The sequence below is a fragment of the Sinocyclocheilus anshuiensis genome, unplaced genomic scaffold (genome assembly GCF_001515605.1).
Source record: "Sinocyclocheilus anshuiensis isolate Anshui unplaced genomic scaffold, SAMN03320099.WGS_v1.1 scaffold35, whole genome shotgun sequence".
NCBI classification, from domain to species: domain Eukaryota; kingdom Metazoa; phylum Chordata; class Actinopteri; order Cypriniformes; family Cyprinidae; genus Sinocyclocheilus; species Sinocyclocheilus anshuiensis.
This window is the reverse complement of record NW_015552558.1, coordinates 1955617-1971138: the sequence shown is the minus strand read 5'-3', so window position 1 is coordinate 1971138 and position 15522 is coordinate 1955617. Positions and strand designations below refer to the sequence as shown.

At 39.3% G+C, this 15522-nt stretch overlaps 1 protein-coding gene across 3 annotated transcripts in view; it reads right to left on the bottom strand.

The window, feature by feature from the left end:
- Positions 1–15522, bottom strand: part of LOC107664664 (rho GTPase-activating protein 21-like) — a 104548-nt gene that overhangs the window by 45943 nt on the left and 43083 nt on the right. For all 3 annotated transcript variants that reach the window (XM_016455297.1, XM_016455299.1, XM_016455298.1), the window contains exons 3-4: positions 7281–7466; positions 3995–4016 (exon numbers count right to left, since the gene is read on the bottom strand). In XM_016455297.1, the coding sequence (XP_016310783.1) occupies positions 3995–4016; positions 7281–7466 (208 nt within the window). The remainder of the gene's footprint in view (positions 1–3994; positions 4017–7280; positions 7467–15522) is intronic.

Below are 15522 nucleotides of genomic sequence, written 5' to 3'. Positions count from 1 at the left end.
AGAGAGAGATGGTGCTGCCTTGACCACAATGGACAAAGGGATCATTCAGTCATACAGTAAACTACACTATAAAATGTTTATTGCATATTATTCAATTGCTGGGTTTCAAGCCAACTATATGCAAATTTAGAATTTGCACTTAAACAACACATGAATGGAAATAATTGATATGCACACAAAAATCCACATTAAAGTTAATGCACAGATGGATTTTCTGGAAGTCATAATGTGCTGGAAACAGGTGATGGAAACCATTTGGATACTAAAGATGAGGCGATGTACTTCAAAGTTGACAGGTTTCGTACAGTTAATCCAAGAACGAAACTCGGAAGCTTTTAACCCACTATTGCTCAAAATATGGAGGCCACTGGTGTTCATTATGTAAGCTATTGCATTCATTCTGTGCTAAAGATAATACACATAATGTAGACTACAGAAACATGCAATCTTTTGTTGACATTTCAAATATGTGCTTTAAAAATGCTGAACTATTCAAGGTCTTCTGGTTATTCCAATAATTAAGATCATACAATGCAGCATGATCTGTTTGTTTTTTTTTGTATGTTTTTTTTTTCATGCAGAATGATACAACTCTAAATACATGATTTTGATGTAACAACATTTTTCTTAATAAAATACAATTTCTAAATAATTTGTAAATCAGAGTGATAATCGGAAAAGAAAAAAAGTTAAGTATCTGGAATGCATTTTCCAAAAGCATCATTAATCAATTAAAAAAAAGTGACGTGACATGTGGCCAAGTATGGTGACCCATACTCGGAATTAGTGCTCTGCATTTACCCATCCAAAGTGCACACACACAGCAGTGAACACACACAAACCGTGAACACACACCCGGAGCAGTGGGCAGCCATTTATGCTGCGGCGCCCGGGGAGCAGTTGGGGGTTCGGTGCCTTGCTCAAGGGCACCTCAGTCGTGGTATTGAAGGTGGGAGAGAGCGCTGTACATTCACTCCCCCCACCTACAATCCCTGCCGGTACGAGACTCGAACCCACAACCTTTGGGTTATGAGTCCGACTCTCTAACCATTAGGCCACGACTTCCCCCCATTACAAGTTCATTAAAGTTACAAGTTCCGTCTTTACTATATAAGCGGCCACTTCGCCATAGGATTCAGATTTCTTCTCCTTCAGCGACGACGACGTTCTTCACGATCTCCGCTGACTGAAGAGCCTGCTCGCCGTTGACACGCCTCGCAGTGGAGACACTTCGGACAGCATGACGGTGGTGTCCTACATAAATCGCCAGGGGGGACTGTCTTCGAAGTGGCTCCTTGTTTTTTTTTCTTGCTTTGTCTTTGTTTGCTTCGGTGGCCGCGCTAAAGGACACCCGGTCACGAAGCAAATACTTTCTAAGTGGATAATTGGCGCTATTCTGCTAGCCTACTCTTCCTTGGGCCTACAATGCCCCGTTGGAGTACGAGCCCACTCAACTAGAGGCATCACCTCTTCGGGGGCGTGGTCTGGCGGCGTGACCATTGCAGAAATTTGTGCGGCGTCCGGCTGGGCCTCGCCGTCCACTTTTGCTAGGTTCTATAACCTGGATGTCCCTGCCTTGCAGGCAAGGGTTCTTTCTGCTTAACTGGCACGCAGTTCGCTCTGAGTGCAGTTTGGATGTAATATGCCTAGACCTATCAGAGAGCTTACTTGTGCGCTCTCGGCCCCCATAGGTGCTGAGGCTGCGCAAGTCTTCTGGAACGATCACTCGGCTGGGTGAGGCCTTCGTGAGGCTTAGCCCGTTAGCCTGGAGGGATTTATTGTTCTTGTTCTCTTGGGCCCTGAGGTGCCGAGGACAAGGATTACCATTGTCGTTCCTCTGCCACGGCATCGGCGTGATTGTACTGTTCCCATAGCGTCTAGCAAGACGCAGTACGAGTGTAGTATCGATAGGGAACGTACTCGGTTACAAACGTAACCTCAGTTCCCTGAGAATCGCTTCAGTCGAAGTAACCTGAATCCTATGGCGAAGCGGCCGTTTATATAGCCAGATGATTCCGCCCATTCTGGCGGGTTTCGCGGCCATAGGTTCGTGCAGCCCCGCTGCCGAGCCATTGGTTCGTGTGCAGCACCGCTGCCGAGCCATTGGTTCGTTTTTAAAATATACTGCACGAACCAATGGCCGTGCAGTTTCACTGCGTGATTGAAAAAGGCTTCAGTTCAGGAGGAATTTTTCCCATAGCGTCTAGCAAGATGCAGTACTCATTCCCGTATCTCAGGGAACCGAGGTTACGTTTGTAACCGAGTACGTTTCTTGTTAGTACGACATGTGGACTTACATGATCATGATCATCTTAGCAGACATGCAAACATGCAGTACATTCTATATCTTTAATTTCAGTTAAATATATACAAATTTCAAGCTATATATTTTAGGCCCCGTTTACAGTAGTGCGTTTTCATTTTAAAATGGCGTTTTAAAATGAAAACGATTCTCATCTACACTGGCATTTTCACTGCATTTCAGAAACGATCTCCGTCTACACTACACAACCGAAAACGTATGTCACATGACCATTCATGCAGGTACAAACATAGCTATGTATAGGTAGATTCCCTATTATTTAGATAGCTTCTTTGTGCTTGGAGTGGTCGAATGGGGAATCTACCTATACATATCTATGGTTACAACAATGAGCATGCTGTCATTGTTTACACGGTCGTCAATGGTACGCAGAGCGAATGTGGGCAGCCACTCTATCATTTTCAAAAGTCTCTGTTTTGCTCCGTTTACACTGAAACGCAACCCCGGAGTTTTCAAACTAAAGCGGGGTCTGCAGCGTTTTCAAAAGTCGACCTTGAAAACGCCGGAAGTGTAAACGACAGGCGTAACCATAGCAAAAGTTATGCGTTTTAAAACTAAAACGCACTAGATTAAACGAGGCCTTAGTGTGTCAACAATCAGTGCCAATTTGAATGATGCTGATTAAATGAACTGCATATATAGCCTACGAGAGTGTGACAGTTACATACTGCATGTAAGCGTGATTTAAAAAAAATCTTTTTTTTCAGTTGTTTTGTGTAAAATAACTATCTGACATTAATTGCAATCATTAACGTAATTAACAACAGCCCTATACTGTTGAAACAAATGTTTAAGCAAATGAGGTGTGACCATGTTACTATACAGTAGTTTCAGAAAACAGTCGCAACTAGCTAGTTAATTTCTCGCATTGCATCATACTATGGTAGTTAAGCAGTGAGTTATGTCACTGAATGGGAAACCAGCCCTGGTTAGGACATGATGTTAGGTCTAACACTGAAAGACTGAGAAAGAAACTGCCAACAAAACGTACAGATCTGGTCAGACCTTGCCAGGGTCTCCAACACTGTGAAAATCAAACATTTGCAACCCTCTTCTCATATACTGTACATATACATACGCACTTTGCTCTACTATGTATATTTCAGCCCCACTCTTTCTTATAGTTAAATCACTCCTGTAAACCTCAGGTTCACTTCACAGCTTCTGATCTTTATTCTGCTGTTTTTCTACTGAAAACAGACCTGTGTACATTCTACTACTTTGCATGATTTGTAACTCCAAAAACAGTCATGACACTCCTCTGCAGTAACCAAACACCAGCCCGCAGCTGATCAACCGCCAGAGAGCACGCTGCACTGCCAGCTGGGAGTTTTCCTGCCCCGGGAGCGAGCATTAAAGATTCCCAGCAATTCACATGGTGCAAGGTCAGACACAGGCCACTGAAGATAAAACCTCACTCTGAAGTTTGTGACAGACACAGCAGATATAGACCTGAATTTATGAGAACCTCCGACCCACTATTATGAAGCATGAATCTAGTTTCTCCAAGAAAAGATCTGGACCAAAATCATTAACATGGCTATTCTTGCAGTGATTATCTTGTTGCTAGCTATGATCTTGTCAGTCCAAGATAGCCATGTTCAATGTCTCAGAGAAAAGCCTTAAATAAACAAGCACAGTGAAGGTGGATCACAGAACGGTTAAACTCACCTCTGCTGCTATTGTCTTCATCCTGAAAGAAAGAGAAGATAAAAGAGTGTTAAAAATGTTTCAAAGACATTCATGAAATCAAGAGCTTTGTGGGACTGGAATCACGTTCCATTTGAAGTATAATCCTACTGAGACAATTAATAAATAAGTCTGTGAACAAATGTTATTTAGTCTCAGATCCTTCATTTGAGCACTTTTTTAAAACCTAGTTAAACATTCCAGAAAACTTTAAAGTGACAACAAATTAAAATAAATAAATACATTCATACATTAAAAATTTACTACTGTTCAAAAGTTTGGGGTCACAAAGATGTTTTAATGTTTTTGAAAGAATTATCTCATGCTCATCAAGGCTGCAATTATTTGATGGAAATACAGTAAAGAAAATATTGTGAAATATTATTACAATTTAATATAAAAACAATGTATTCCTGTGATGGGGAATCTGAAATTTCAGCAGTCATTACTCCAGTCTTCATTGTCACATGATCATCATGAAATTATTAATTTGAACAGTGAAAATTTTATTAAAAATGTATAATAGCATTAAAAATCCTAATCCAATAAAATCTTATTGGATGGATCAAGTCCGGCCACCCAACAGTTTGTTTTACTTGGAAACATTACTGAAGTTAAATGCGTTACAAAAGCTGTTTAATGTTGCAAGAAAAAGTAATCTCACTTTTATGTGTCAAACAGATTACTGTGAATCACATGTTTGCTAACAGTAAGGAAGCAGTATCTGAAGCAGCTGATGGTGACAGCATTATCTAGATGCTCCATTACCGCCGGCTGGTGATGGTGAGAGAACAGAGCGTTTTAATCTCTTTAAGGGGATCATGTCGTTTTTTGACTATTGCCATAAAGTCAGGTCAGCTTCATAGCTTAGTGTGTCCACAAAACAGCCTTCTGACCAACATCGTGTTAATCATCCATTTATGTTTAGGAGCAGAACAATCTGAAAATCTGAAATACTGAGGGCTCAAGGATAAACCGTGTGTCAATAGGTGTCTCAAACTAAATTCTGAACATCTTTGATTTGATGCCTCTATCTTGGCAAACCTGGCAAATCCAGTGATTAGTTCTTCCTTGGAAGTGCTTATTGTAGCAGCCTGGGAACTTTTCCACGTAAATCTGTGCAACCAGATATACAATAATTGTCTAAATCTAGACAAACAGATAAGACCCCAACTTTTTTTGCAGCTTGTATTTGCCATTTTTGTGAGCAAGATGCATTAGATGGTGTGTTAATGGTCCACAGGCATGCCATCAGAAGAGGAGACTTGGCAGCCTACTGTCCACTTTGGGTTAGACTCATCTTTTGACCCCATGCTCATAGACCACCCACAGTTCATTCACTGTCTGATGCATACTACATACAAAAATGGCTGACCTGATGCAACTTCTAGGAGTTTGCCTAGTGTGCAAGTCATGATTAAAATGTACCGAAATGCTATGCTCAACAACTTTGAAGATCTTACAGATAATAAACTAGATTTTAAATAATATAAATGTGACTAGTCATAAGTAGCACAGGTTTATTTGTAGCAATAGCCAAAAATACATTGTATGGGTCAAAATTATTGATTTTTCTTTTATGCCAAAAATCATTAGGATATTAAGTAAAGATTATGTTCCATGAAGATATTTTGTAAATTTCCTACAGTAAATATATCAAAACTTAATTTTTGATTAGTAATATGCATTGCTAAGAACTTAATTTGGACAACTTTATAGGTGATTTTCTCAATATTTTGCACCCTCAGATTCCAGACTTTCAAATAGTTGTATCTCGGCCAAATGTTGCCCTATCATAACAAATCACACATCAATGGAAAGCTTATTTGTTCAGCTTTCAGGTGATGCATAAATCAATTTAAAAAAATTGACCCTTATGACTGGCTTTGTGGCCCAGGGTCACAAATGGCAATTAAAAACTACGAAAACAGTGGTTGGTCACATTACATGTTGGTCAGATGGTTTCTTTCGTAATAAAGTGAACCAGAATTTTGAGTAGAACTAACTACCTACAAATGATGCACCAAAATTTTGGCAACAGAAAATATTTAGCCAAAAACACATTTTTGGTTTTGACCAAAACTGTTTTGGAGGGCTGAAATCATTGACCGAAACTGTGTACATTGGGACTGGATTGACAATACTGATTTCTCAATTTTAATTGACTTTCATTTTGATGAACCAATGAAGATTCTTAAATACAAAATGTATCTAGTTTTCAGCTGATGCATGAAAACAAACTTCACTAAACATTATTTGTAACGCACATGTCATACAATTATTGCAATAAGCTTTGTTCTTCGCTACTTCTGATATGAAACATAGTCTCAGTTTTCACATTTTGTCAATTTTATAACAACATTTTGAAATGTATGTCAAAATTCAAATGATTTGACACTCTTTAATGTGACTTGATAGATTTCTATAGCCACACCAATCCTCAGTAAAGCATTTCAATGTCCATAACTCGTTAGTTAAATAACGGTAGTATTTGCAAAATGCATGCACTATATTACATATTCATTACAGTGACGTCGTTATTTAATGCAATTTAAATCTGTCATGAAATCAAGCTTTTATTACAATCAGTTTATATTGCAATGAATTGGAGTAGAAACATAATTATATCATTAAACCACTGATATAAAAACTGCCTTATGTGCAATTTAAATGTTATACAACTCAGTTTTATTTGAGTGCTGATTATTACATATTTTTGATTAATTAACCAATGATTAAATGCACTTTATTTTCAGTTTTCGACTAAATGAAAATGTTTTGGTTTCAGTATAAAAATTTATTTCAGTGTTTCATTGCTTCCAAAAGTATCTCATAATGTGGCATATAGTTTACAACAGGCTTGACAGCAGCTGACGAGCGTTTCCAATAGGTTCCCATAAAAATTGGATAAGCTGACAGAAATAGCACTTTTGAGACTGCACAGCTTTAACACTGCAGTGGAATATGCTGAGATACTTATTTCTACACCCCACAGTCGAGTACATTGAGAAATGCTGAGAAACACATAAAGCAGCACTACATGTTATGAGGCCCGGTAGATGCTATTTTTTTCCCTGATTGAGATGCAAACATCATACATTTCCCTATTAGTGTATGAGGAAAAGCACTAAAGGTAAGCATTTCAATTTAAGCATGTCTCTGCCAGAGTCTCTGAAGCTAAATTATGTTTAGAGAGGAAGTAAACTGACAAAACCAATTGACCCAATGATCTGGAATGCACTTCATTGTATGTTTGCTGTGGGCTGACCTTGAGAGAGGATTGCACGGCTGACTCGGGTGGGTACACGATGAAGTGACGGAGAGTGAAGCCAAAGCCGTGAGATGTACGGTGTAGGTGCAATGTTTTAGGCCCCGGCCATGAGAAGTGCTCCTCTTCAGCGGCCGGAGACAGAGCCGATGCCTCGCTGCACTCACAACCATCCTTTTGTTTAGCCTGAGAAAGAGAACAAACACTGTTAATTAGTCATTCAGATACTTTTATCCAAAGTGGCAGCACACTAATTACAGAGACAATCCACTCAGAGGAAATTGAGGTGAAGTCTTTGACTCAAAGGCCCTACATTTATGCTAAAGCTCAATTCTTACAGTTCCCATTATTCAGATATTTAACCGCCCATCGACACAACCTGTTTGAGTCAGCTTACAGTAGGCCGTGTATATATATTTAAGGTTAAGAGAACAATTATTTATTATTTCACAGAACAACTCTCTACACACATATTCAAAAAAGTGTTTGTTTTTTTCCCTCTATTTAAACCACTAAAATTGAAAGTATAGGCACTTTTGGATAATGGTTACACTTTTTTTTCATTTGTGAATATTTTTCAAAGCAGGTTTATTTTTGAAAGTAACTTTCTGTATAAACATAAACCAGCTCAAATATTAATAATGGTTTACAGATTTTGGTAACCATTATGGTAACCATGATATGTTTTTCAGGATTATTTGATGAACAGTTTTAAAGAATAAATGTAAAACATTTTTTTTTTATCTTTGTAATGGTAGTGCATCACATTTCCTCACTGATAACATTGATAACAATAAGAAATGTTTACTGACCAAATATTTAAATCAGCATATTAAAATGATTTCTGAAAGATCATGTGAGACTGAAGACTGGAGTAATGGCTGCTGAAAATTCAGCTTTGCATCACAGGAATAAATTGCATTTTAAAATATATTAAAATAGAATACACTGATTTTAAAATGTAACAATATTTCACAATATTGCTGTTTTTACTGCATTTTTATCAAATAAATGCAGCTTTGGTAAACATAGACTTCTTTAAAAAAAAAATTATGTTCAAATATACCATATATCATTATAGTTGTAGGAATATGCCATTGTTTTATTGTTTACACAACATATGATGACAGTAAAATTTTAGCCTGGAGGATAAAAGTCACAAAAAACATCACTAAGGAGAACAAGCTTTTGTGTGATTAGACATTTGAGCACAATCCTTGTTACTGACCCTTGTCATAATGTGACAACTGACCCGTCTCACATATGAATGAAGAGCACTTCTCTTTTCACAATTTACAAATGGTTCTGCACTTTATTTTGCCACATGTGCAGTATAATACTGTTGTCAAATCAAGAAAGGGTCAAAAGAATTTAAAGAATATGATCTCTAGAGGGTCTTTCCTAATCTGCTTGACCCAAAACCGACATGGTAATCAGTAAGAGTGAAAAAGAACGGAAAGAATCTAAACATTGCACAAAGCACTCTCTGTCCCAATGCAGCAGCAAAACCTTTGCCTTTTTAACCTGGCACATCAGCACTCACATTGAGACTCTTAGTGTTCTAAATGATGTTCACAGGCATTGAACTGCATTATGACCAGGAAATGCAGATGAACTGTTACTCATGAACAAACCATGAGACCCAGGAAACAAGCTACCATTCAAGAAGTTCATAAGAGTTCAAAATAAATTTCTGTACCACTAGCAACTGGTCATGGTATTTGTAAGTATCGATAAAAACATTTAAATGCAGTTTTACTGTGTTTAACTGTGTATTTGTATGCATATTAGTGTACCACATCATTAGCTTAGCAACATGCTAATATCTGACTCGATATTAATTAACTGTGAAGTTAAGTCTCCCATGTGTTTAATTTTCGACACGCTGTTAGATGGTTAAATTGTTGCCTTAAAAATCAGCAAGGCAGCTCACTAAGTTTTGGAACAGAGCTCCTGTGCCTTGTTATCATGTCATTCATATGGTATCTGAAAACAATGGGTTTCTCTTAAGGGCAGAAGGTATAGAAACAGAGTATCCTGTGAGTGTTTATAAAGCATCGCTGACATGATTTTACACTTCTCAAATATCTGCCATGACAATGACGGTCACACAGAAAATGCTCTGAGTCAACTCAGACATTTCTTTCCTATGATCAATGACCAACACATAGGCCTACTGTATGTACATAACGACACAATCTGTGTTTTTTTTTTGACACCCATATCACTAACGTTCTTCTGGTTATGTCACATTGTAGCATCTGGGCCGGTGATGTCAGGCCGTCCTCCGTATCCTCCTAGGAAATGTGTGTCAATTACAGTATGAAATAAGTGAAGTGAAGTGAAGTGACATGTGGCCAAGTATGGTGACCCATGCTTGGAATTAGTGCTCTGCATTTAACCCATCCAAAGTGCACACACACACCGTGAACACACACCCAGAGCAGTGGGCAGCCATTTTTTTGCTGCGGTGCCCGGGTAGCAGTTGGGGGTTCGGTGCCTTGCTCAAGGGCACCTCAGTCGTGGTATTGAAGGTGGGAGAGAGCGCTGTACATTCACTCCCCCCACCTACAATCCCTGCCGGTACGAGACTCAAACCCGCAACCTTTGGGTTACGAGTCCGACTCTCTAACCATTAGGCCACAACTTCCCCCATGCCAAATAATGGCAGTAGAATCCCATTCCGTCACAGGGTTTGTGTTTGTGGTGGGCTCTGACAACACCACACTGACTCTGGGTCACTCTGGCTGCCAAACAGACCAGACTGTGGTCTAGCCCTGCAGGAGATGGATGTATTATAAGGGAATGGATGTATTTTAGCTTGTGGCTGGGCTCAGGTACAGACAGCTGTGGACGTCTCTAGAGTCTGGGCTGGGCTTTTACATAACTGAGCCTGAAAATGACATCACTGGGATTTAAATCACTTACATCCAGTGTTGGACACAGTCCACTGCAAAATCTCACAAAGAAATGGGTAGAGAAGTTTGGGATGGCAAACTAGCATACTAGTAGGCTATGTAGTGTAGTAAGCAATATGCATCTTGTGCATAGTGATTTCTGTATGATTTTACACATCCTTCTTGTTCAATTATTTGAGTCACTGACAAACAGTGAGACATTTTCACAGGTATTAGTCTAGATTTCTTCACACAACATATTCTTGAGCTCAATTTCGGAACTTTTTTTATACGGAATCATTCCGTATAATTATAGTTATGTGAAGGTCCACCTATGAATGCTACCTTGAATCATACACGTGGTTTTCCAAAAACACCCACTATAACATCACAACATTCCTCTGCCTTTCATTTTTCATTTCCCTACCATTAACCAGTCATATTCTCTATGTGGTGGGCACACAACCCTGTTTCCAATGCTAAATTTAACCTGTTAAATTATACATCTGGAAAAAGCTCTCGTCTGAATGGCGGAAAGTCCAAGAGAAGTGAATGGCTGCCCTGTGTGAGACTCCTCCTCACCAGAAACAGCATCATACAAACCATCCAGTCCATCAAAGAGCATGAATAATACACACAATCCCATTGGTCATTGGTTACATTTAAGATCCAATCACATGCTCTGATTTCACTAGCACGAGCATCTGTTTTTTTTAAGTTCCAGTTACATTGGGACTTGTAATACCAGAAAAGTTGGCATGACAAATTTAGCCAAGCTATGGTTCAGCCTTCCAATCTGGAGGATCTCATTTGTTTGTCTAGAAAGCAATGCGATTACATTGACGGTTTCAGATGTCACCTGTTTTTTATATTTCTCTTGAAAAAAAATCTTAACATGGTCTCAAACTCGTATACCAAAAACTTATCTCAAAATGAACTCAAACGTTCTTCATCAAATTCTTCAAAGACCAAACGATTCATTTTATAGCTCTATTCCCCTACTGTCAACAACTGTCTCAACTGTCTATTTTTTATTTCTCTTGAGGAACGTAAGGCAAAACATCTGAGACAAGGTTGATAGTTAGCTAAATGAAAAACTTAAATCCATTTCAGGGAAGTCTCCTGAGATGTGACAGAGCAACCTCTAAGCAAACATTTTCTTGCAAATGTTGTCATGACAAAATGCATGTGCGTCCTGTAGTTATGGCAAGCGTGAGTCACTCTTTAGCCACAGTGGAGCTCCCTGCAAACACAGAAATATCTTGCTTTCCCAAACACACACACTTTTCCAAACATAAAAACAACTTAGCCACAACTCTGTTATCCAAGTGAAACAATTATCCACTGGGTTAGGTTAAAAATGTGAGCAATTACCCATCCAAAGTCTGTTCAATCCCAAGGTTGCTCTACTCGGACGGTTGCTTACATAGGAACAATAACTGAAACGTGAAACCAGGGCACGTACACACAGTCTTCTTGCTGTGAAAAATACATGTTGGCTCAATGTAGGAGACCTAACCAACCACCCTGGACATCAGTGACGCACAATGCATTCCTGAGAGCCATCTCCTCACCCCACTCAGCCCCGCGTAACTCAATATGCCGCTGGGAGCCTCTGCCAATGTGAAAACCCTCCATCCCGCTGCAGCACCAGACTGTCACAATGAACCCATCTTCTCCTGTTTAGTTCTGCTACTCTTAACCTACAGCAGATCCACAGATCCTTACCCAAGACCGCATGCAGTTCATCTGAGATGTCTTCTTCAATTTTCGCCAAGAGACGCCCTTCTGGGCCTCCCGAAGCCCCAGTTCCACATCCCCCCAGTATGCCCTGGCCAGGAGCTGGAACCAAAGGCAGGAAGTGTCCGATAAACAGCCGTCTACCCCTGTCAGACAATCCCAGGGACAGTCCCCTATTGCGCAGGAACACCCCGGAACATCCATCTGGTCTGAGCCGTCCTTCCTGGGCAGAAAGCAGTCGGTACACGCCCCATTCCTCTGAGTGAGCATGGCAAAGCCTGCTGGTCCCTGCTATGACTGCTTTCCTCTGCTGATCTTCTGATGATGTGATTCTTTCTTGCTCTTTGCAATCCCTCCCTCTCTCTCTTCCTCTCTCTTTCAGAGTGGGAAGGAGTGCACATGCATGAGGTTTCCATTGAGACACGAAGCACGTCAGGGAGAGAGTGAAGCAGGGAAAGAGACCGTCAGAGTTCAAACCAGTGTACCGCAAGCACAAACATCTGCCTGCGCTAGACAAGATGCCTTTCTCTTCTTACTTACAATGTTTCTTATTTGATTGTTCTCCATTGCTCAAATGCAAAGCTACTATACTGCCTGTCTCAAATGTACCTCTAACCCTGAGAATTTGGGATGTAACTCATCCTGAATCATTTGTGCAACAGAACATGAATGATAATAGTGTGAGTCTGACTTACGATTTACAAGGCTAGAACAGACTTAGTGGTAGGCTCTTTTGGCTTGGGTCAGTAAACAACCACACAGAACACCCTAGCAACCACTTAACAATGCACTGAAAGTCACCTAGAACATACTAGCATTGGAAAGGCAATTGTTACACAGAAGAGTAACACACTTCTCACCAGAAGATGGCATCCACAGCGGAATTATAAAAGTCAGGGGTACTCAAGGAGCAGGGTTGGGAACCACTGAGAATGGTTATGAAAAACTAAGACTTTTTTATCTTTAGTGTGTAATATATCTGTTTGTGCTTGTAAATGATCTGCAAAGTTACAAAACACAAAGGTAATCTCTCAAGCAGAAAAAAACTTGACTGAAATGCCTTGTTTGTAGTCCTGCCATTATTTATGTGACTTAGCTACATCACCATGTTATACATTTGCATAATCAGTGCACAAAAAAAAGAAAAATAACGACTTTATTTAACATCTTCCGCCATTATCGAGAGTACCACGACGTATGCGTGTGGTGCTGCTGACGTAGAACATAGCTTCATAAAATTACAGTTGAACCACTGATGTCACATGGACTATTTTGTTGATGTTCTTGTTACCTTTCTGGGCCTTGAACGTGGTAGGACCCTTGCAGTCTATGGAGGATCAGAAACCTCTCGGATTTCATCAAAAATATCTTAATTTGTGTTCTGAATCTGAACGAAGGTCTTATGGGTTTGGAACGACATGAGGATGAGTAATTAGTGACAGAATTTTCATTTTTGGGTTAACCATCCCTTTAAGGCCTTCCAATATCAACGTCATATTTACCATAGATATAATACTGTTTATAGCTACTCATGAAGCCTAAATCTCATAACTAAATCTTGATTATGGAATGGGGCGTTACAGCTACAATGTACACACTCTAAGCAGGTGACCAATCACAACAGATTGGCCAGTTGACCAATCAAAGCAGACTTCAAAAAATCTAAGCTTTAAAGGGATAGTTCACCCAAGAAGGAAAATTACCCCATGATTTACTCACCGTCAAGCCATCCTAGTTGCATATGACTATATTCTTTCAGACAACTACAACTGGAGTTATATTAAAAATGTCCTGGCTCTTCCAAGCTTTATAATGGCAGTGAATGGCTGTTGAAAATCAAGTCCAATAAAGTGTATCCATCCATCATAAAAAGTACTCCACACGGCTTCCGCATTCGTTACTTCTCACCAGAGCTTACGACGTCCTATGTCATCTGCTGAAACGCCACTCTCTTGTGTACACGTGTACAACAGTTAGCAGAAGCTAGAGATTATGGTTTATAAAGTTTTAAATATGCATATTTTTCTTACACAAATGCATCAATTCACTTCAAGAAACTTTTATTAACCCCTGGAGCCACGTGGAGTATTTTTTATGCTGGATGGATGCCCTTTATTGGACTTCTATTTCACTAATGAAATCTCAACAGCCATTCACTGCCATTATAAAGCTTGGAAGCCAGGACATTGTTTTAATATTACTCCGATTGTATTCGTCTGAAAGAATTAAGTCATATACAGGTCATATACAAGGATGACTTGAGGGTGAGTAAATCATGGGGTAATTTTCATTTTAGGTGAACTATCCCGTTAAAGAGGCAGGTATAAATACTGAGTGGATAGCAGCATAGCCATTCTTCAAAGTATTTCCATTTATGTTCAAAAACATGTCATAAAAGTTTGGAATGATTGAGTAAATGACAAAATTAAATTTTTGGTTGAACTATCCCTTAAGTCAGAGCTTGCTTTCCTATAAACCACAGGGTCATGTCTAATACAGTAGTGAGAGTCTCTCTGTTCATCTTCCCCTTTAGTGTTATGAAAGATGAGCAATCAGTGCCATGAGAATGGCTCATGTGACCTCCAGCACGCAGACCTGCAGCAGACACTCAGAATTGCTTTAAGACCTGCTCCCCACAGTGGCCGATCCTGGCTAGATAGCACTCAAACAAGTGCACTGATAGATCAGCATCCCAGCATTAAATGGGTGGTTGATTGCGATTTCACTTTTTTAACGTTAGTTAGTGTGTAATGTTGCTGTTTGAGCATAAACAATATCTGCAAAGTTACGAAGCTAAAAGTTCAATGCAAATGGAGATATCGTCTTTTAAAATTCTGGCAGTTTAATGCATACAAAAACAGCTGGTAGGGACTACAACAAGTTACTTCCCGGGTTCGTGACATCACAAACCCTGATAAACTAGCAGTAGCATTTACAAATAACAGCATATCTAAAAGTATGAGACAACAACAAACAAAAAACATAGGCCTACCATTAAAAGCCGTGCTTGCACAGGTTCTGCACGATCCTCTTTAATAATATCCTCTGCTTCTCAATCGAGCTCAAACTGATAAGCAATATAGACGACGCCATTGTTTACTAGGCCTGTCGCAATAATCTATATATCGACTTATCGCGCAATATATGTACATGACCTCAATATTTTTTGGTGACAATATATCGGCCATTATATTTACTTAAAAATTAATGTCACCATGTTTTTTGCATTCCACTTGCGCCTGTATCTTTTGCAGCGTCTCGTACATAACGTGGTGTAGTCATGAGGTGCTAGTTAAAAATTTTTAAAATGCTTCTACAAAAAAATGTTTAATCTGCAGATATGATCTTGTTTAGGGATCTGTGTCTTTGTGCACATGGACATCTGACTGCTAAGTAGTGATTGTGTTTTCCAGCAATAGTGTGCACCCTTAATTTACAGAGAAAAGAAGGTCAGGGAAAAATCTGTAGATGGAAAAATCTCCATACAAGTTCTTTGTGCATTTTTCTTTTTTTCTACTTGTTACTTTGCACTTTTTGTTAGAAAATGTTTATTTACTATTTATTCAGGTTTTTTAAGGTATCTAATATTTTGATACTTAATTTCC